The sequence below is a fragment of the Wolffia australiana genome, chromosome 4, assembly GCF_029677425.1.
Source record: "Wolffia australiana isolate 7733 chromosome 4, ASM2967742v1".
In the NCBI taxonomy this organism is placed as follows: domain Eukaryota; kingdom Viridiplantae; phylum Streptophyta; class Magnoliopsida; order Alismatales; family Araceae; genus Wolffia; species Wolffia australiana.
In genome coordinates this window covers 18,681,662-18,687,254 of record NC_135838.1, presented here as the reverse complement: position 1 = coordinate 18,687,254, position 5,593 = coordinate 18,681,662, and the positions used below count along the sequence as shown (strand labels likewise).

Genomic DNA, 5,593 nt, shown 5'->3' with positions numbered 1-5,593 from the left:
CTGGTCCCCGTGTAGATGCAACTGCTTGTCCACAAGAAAAACAATACATAGGAAGTTATCATGAGCGTTGATAAATGTTTTATCTCCCAATTTCGGCAATAGATCATGAAATTAAACAGAAGACAGAAATGATGACTGACTCTATAATAGGTAGGAGCTTGATCATTTCTTGGAATGGGTTCCCACATAGAAAATGACAATCGATTTCTTTATTCTTATGTCTGATCATTGAAGATGGAATTCAAGATGATTTTATTTGCAGTTTTGTAATCACACAACAGATTATATGCTGCTCATGATTACAACTAGTGGCGAATCTCCTAATCTACAAATAACAGGTCTTGCCGAGAAAACTATTTAAATTCAATATTTTTCATTCATACCTGCCTGGATTTTAGGTCAATGAACTGATTGACGATAATATGTGGGGTTCTATAATGTGTAATATATTCAATAGGACCAAATAAGAGGAGAAAGAAGAAGATACGGAGGGGATAGTATAGAAGATGGAGGGCGAAGAAGAACATCAGAAGAGGAAAAAATTAGATTATATTGTATTAAAAGTAATTATTACATGGGTTACATTGGGAGGTATGAATGAAAAATATTGAATTTAAATAGTACATATGCCATTGTTAATTTTCCAACATTAAAAATACCCAAAATTTTTAAACAAAATTCCAGGGTCAAATATATAGCTGATAGAATTGCTAAGAGATACCAGACCAGGCAGGGGATCAGGACATACCTGAATGAAAGGATTTGACTTTGTTTCCTCAAAAATGGCAAAATGTAGAACCATTGAGCTCATCACCGAAATTGCTACAATTAATAATTGGGGTTGCTCCAATTAAACATCCATAATGATTTTATTAATGGGGATCTCAATGAATAAGTTTGTCTTCTTGGAGGGAGATAACCTAACTATCCTTCTAATTATGTTGGTCACATCATTGTTATGGGATATTCTCACGTTAAAAAAGTTTAAACCTTGAATTATAAACTTAAGCTCAAGGATTTGGGTCAGTAAAACATTTTTTACTACTTGAGGTTGGTCAATCCTCCAAATATACAGTTTTCTCTCTCAAAGAAAATATGGAGTGAATATTCTAGATGATTTAGGTTGTTTGGTACCAAAACCTAATGACTTTCCTACGCATTATCATCAAAGGTTGTCAAGTATATAAGAGAAACCCCGAGAGGACTTATCACAACTACTTAGAATCTTGATGTGCCTAACCATGTGGGGACTAGAAATTATATTTGCAGTCCTATAACACAGCCCACATGCATGTTATCGATCACGTCTTGAGGCGTTTAAAAGGATCCATCGACAAGAGTTGTTCTTCTCACGCAAAAATGAGCTAGACCTTCAGGTATATTGAGATGCTGATTGGGCTGCATGCGTCGACACTCAAAGAGCAATCACATAACGAATATTTTTTGGGGGTTCCATTGTTTGATTATGCATATTTGTAGAGGATTCCTTCATCACCTAGATTCCACGAAATAAGTGGCTTTTCTTGTCTCTCTGACCTGTTATTTGTAGATTAGGAGATCGGCCGCTAGTTGTAATCATGAGCAGCATATAATCTGTTGTGTGATTACGAAACTGCAAATAAAATCATCTTGAATTCCATCTTCAATGATCAGACATAAGAATAAAGAAATCGATTGTCATTTTCTATGTGGGAACCCATTCCAAGAAATGATCAAGCTCCTACCTATTATAGAATCAGTCATCATTTCTGTCTTCTGTTTAATTTCATGATCTATTGCCGAAATTGGGAGATAAAACATTTATCAACGCTCATGATAACTTCCTATGTATTGTTTTTCTTGTGGACAAGCAGTTGCATCTACACGGGGACCAGGAGACGAGAAGGAAATTTACGATTTTTTGGACATAATAGACTACCGGCTCCATTTCACATCTATGGCCCTACGAGGGCATTTCTGCCTGCTCTTGTCGCGTGTCGCTATTGGTTCTTTGTCTGGGAACGTGACTCGTCTTATTTGGACGAGAACTTTCTTTCTGCCGTTCCATTTTCTCTAAGTTTGATCATTTTTCGCAAAACATGGATGGAGCCCATCGCATGAGACGATCCTTAGATTATCGGTCGACAATCGAGAAGGTGTGACCCTTGGATTGATTGATTTGATAGTAAAGAAGATAAGATAAAAGGATGGGAGAGATAGTTGCTGAATGAGAGAAGGATTTTGACCGGCGCCCGCTTTCTCCTAAGTTGGCCTTCCGCCTTTGCCGCCTGCGAGACAGACTTACAGCTCACTGTCACCGATCGAGCCCCGCCGCCTCGTAGTCTGTCTACCTCGGTAAAATGTGAACGCGGTCGGGTGAAGCGAGGATAAGACGCCACACTGTCTCTTCATACTATCCGGCTGTCGAGAAAAAAAGCAGCGGTCAGTGCATGGATTCCCTAAACAGGGCTGGTGGGCCTCCACGTGACCGGCTCAGCGCCGGTCCGCTGTTCATGCGACCGCCCTACCACCACTTGACTCGATGGCCTGGCAGCTCCGAGGGTCTAAGTCGAGAGGAGATAGGACATCCATCGATGCCAAAAGCCGGGGAGAATCGGCATCCATCGATGCCAAAAGCCGGGGAAGCCGTCGACTATCATTAACCACATTCCGTTGCGAGCGGGGAATCGATAGGTAGGTGATGGGGCTACGTCGGGACCGCATCATATCGTTAGTGTTACTGGGATATTTGCTGGCAGTGGGCATTATCGTAGACCATATCGGAAGTGTATGATAAAGGCGAAAGGAGATAGGACGCAATTTCTTCTGCGTGCGAGACTCTGCGACTTTGGCTTTGAGCGAGCGGGGACGCCGCCTAACTCTTCTTCTTCGTCGTAGCCCGGGAAAGCTGATCATGGTCTTTTGTCCCGCTGGTTGAGCCGCGGCCCCGCAAGATTCCCGACACTTAGGCCCGGGCCAATACTGAGCCCGCAGGCCCCTCTCTGTCTCAGTGTGCTTATCTGGACGACAAAGCCCAGAGCGCGACGCAAAAGAGCCTAGCCACCCAGGTCCGGTTCCCTCACCTAGCCGTTATCCCGAGCCGAGCTTAGGCGGCGACAGCAGCCACGAAGCCTCCACATGGCGAGAGACAGACACGTAGGACCCATGGAGTTCCAGAAGACCCGACATTGACGTGTGCTGAGGTCCCATCTGCCCTCGCCATTCCAAGACGGTGAAACGGAGACGCTGGCCTGGCGTGCATGGCGTTGTCCTTCTCTATTGCCTATCAAGCTGGACGTTGAGCTACATTTATGGAGACGCCAACGGATGACGATAAGGGCACTATATATTCAGATCCCATCTTATCGATTTCCTCTCAGGCCGTCCGCGCTTCCTTCTCGTTGCTTGGCTGGGATAGAAAACTCGTCTTCTGCGCGCTCAGAACAGCCGGCATGGCCGTGGACTCGACCCTTTCGTCCCCTCTGCGTCCGCCTGCCTGCGAGAACGATGCCAAGAAGCTCCAGTTCATAGAGGAAATGACCCGAAACGCCGACCATGTCCAGGAGACCGTCCTGGCGGAGATTCTGACTCAGAACGCGGCGGCGGAGTACCTTAAGCGCTACAATCTCGGCGGAGCTACCGACCGGCGGACGTTCAAGTCCAAGCTCCCGGTCGTCACTTACGAGGATCTTCAGCCCGATATCCAGCGGATCGCCAACGGTGACCGGTCGCCCATCCTGTCCGCTCATCCCATCACCGAGTTCCTCACCAGGTTTGCTTTTCAAACTGTAGTGAAGCTCTGGCACGTTAACCATCTCTTAATACACTCTCGCGTTTATCTTCAGCTCCGGGACGTCTGCCGGCGAGCGGAAACTAATGCCTACAATCAAAGAAGAGCTTGATCGCCGGCAGCTCCTCTACAGCCTTCTGATGCCCGTAATGAACGTGTAAGCTGGCCCATCTATCACGTTATTTCTCCATACTTATTTCTGACCTCTCTGTCCATGGCGCCGCAGCTTCGTGCCGGGTCTCGACAAGGGCAAAGGCCTGTACTTCCTGTTCGTCAAGTCCGAGAGCAGGACCCCCGGCGGGCTTCCGGCCAGGCCCGTGCTCACCAGCTACTACAAGAGCGATCATTTCCGCACGCGCCCGTTCGACCCGTACAACGCGTACACGAGCCCCACAGAGGCCATCCTCTGCGCGGACTCCTTCCAGAGCATGTACGTTCAGATGCTCTGCGGGCTCTACCAGAGACAAGAGGTCCTCCGAGTGGGCGCGGTCTTCGCCTCGGGCCTCCTCCGCGCTATCCGGTTCCTGCAGGTCCATTGGGAGCAGCTCGCCAAGGACATCGCGCTAGGAACTCTGAGCGAGAAGATCACCGACGTCTCCGTCAGGGCTTCCGTCGCGGACCTACTCAGGCCCGACCCGGAGCTGGCTCAGTTCGTGGTCCGCCAATGCTCCGGCGGGAACTGGGCGGGGATCGTTCGTCGGGTCTGGCCCAACACCAAGTACCTGGACGTGATCGTAACCGGCGCCATGGCCCAGTACATCCCCACCCTCGAATATCTCGGCGGAGGCTTGCCCATGGCCTGCACCATGTACGCCTCCTCCGAATGCTACTTCGGCCTCAACCTGAAGCCGATGTGCGACCCCGCGGAGGTCTCCTACACTATCATGCCCAACATGGCCTACTTCGAGTTCCTCCCCTGCGAGTTCTCGAATATCACGGCCAGGAGCCCCCCGCCAAAGCTCGTGGAAATGGCCGAAGTGGAGGTGGGCAAGGAGTACGAGCTCGTAGTCACCACCTACGCAGGGTTGTACCGTTACCGCGTCGGCGATATCCTGCGGGTAACCGGATACCACAACGCTGCCCCGCAGTTCCACTTCATCCGCCGGAAGAACGTTCTGCTCAGCATCGAGACGGACAAGACGGACGAGGCAGAGCTGCAGAAGGCGGTGGAGAGGGCCGCGCAGCTTCTCAAGCCCTGCGGGGGAACGGTGGTGGAGTACACGAGCTACGCCGACACGAGAAATATCCCGGGACACTACGTTATCTACTGGGAGCTCATGCTGAGGGACCCGGCTTCTGGGCCGGACATGGAAGTGCTGGAGAGGTGCTGCTTGGAGATGGAGGAGTCGCTGAACGTTGTGTACAGGCAGAGCCGTGCTGCGGATGGGTCGATAGGCCCGTTGGAGATAAGGGTGGTGAAGGGAGGGACGTTTGAGGAGGTGATGGACTACGCCATCTCGCGAGGCGCGTCTATCAACCAGTACAAGGCCCCCCGGTGCGTCAGCGCTAAGCCCATCCTCGAGCTTCTTGACTCGCGGGTGTTGTCCTGCCATTTCAGCCCGCGTGCGCCAAAATGGAGCCCGTACCGCCGTTTGGATGAATGCAAATGTGACAGCTAGAGTGTGGCCCTCTGTTGTCCTCTCTAGCGGGTTCTATGGAACAGGTTTAATGGAGTTCTCATTGTTAGTTATGCCCTTTTCTCTCTTCCCTTCTCCCTATCTCAAACTGTAAGTGGCTCGCCAGTTATAAGCGACCCACATTCACTTCATTCATATTTGTAAGTGGGCCATGTTTCTACAATTGGCCTGCGGTTTCTTTTCTTGC

General features: G+C 49.5%; 1 protein-coding gene across 1 annotated transcript; it reads left to right on the top strand.

Moving 5' to 3' along the window:
• Positions 1-3,344: 3,344 nt before the first annotated feature.
• LOC144702220 (putative indole-3-acetic acid-amido synthetase GH3.1) lies at positions 3,345-5,593 on the top strand. Its single transcript, XM_078574173.1, has 3 exons — positions 3,345-3,751; positions 3,825-3,926; positions 3,996-5,593. Exons 1-3 carry the CDS (start codon positions 3,432-3,434, stop codon positions 5,386-5,388), a joined length of 1,815 nt encoding a protein of 604 aa, XP_078430299.1. The 5' UTR covers positions 3,345-3,431; the 3' UTR covers positions 5,389-5,593.

What these genes read in the sequence shown, in the direction of transcription:
- LOC144702220 (XM_078574173.1), top strand. Translation starts at nt 3,432, where the DNA reads ATGGCCGTGGACTCGACCCTTTCGTCCCCTCTGCGTCCGCCTGCCTGC. An exon ending in ATCACCGAGTTCCTCACCAG is followed by an intron (nt 3,752 to 3,824) that starts GTTTGCTTTTCA and finishes GTTTATCTTCAG; the next exon opens with CTCCGGGACGTCTGCCGGCG. An exon ending in CTGATGCCCGTAATGAACGT is followed by an intron (nt 3,927 to 3,995) that starts GTAAGCTGGCCC and finishes ATGGCGCCGCAG; the next exon opens with CTTCGTGCCGGGTCTCGACA.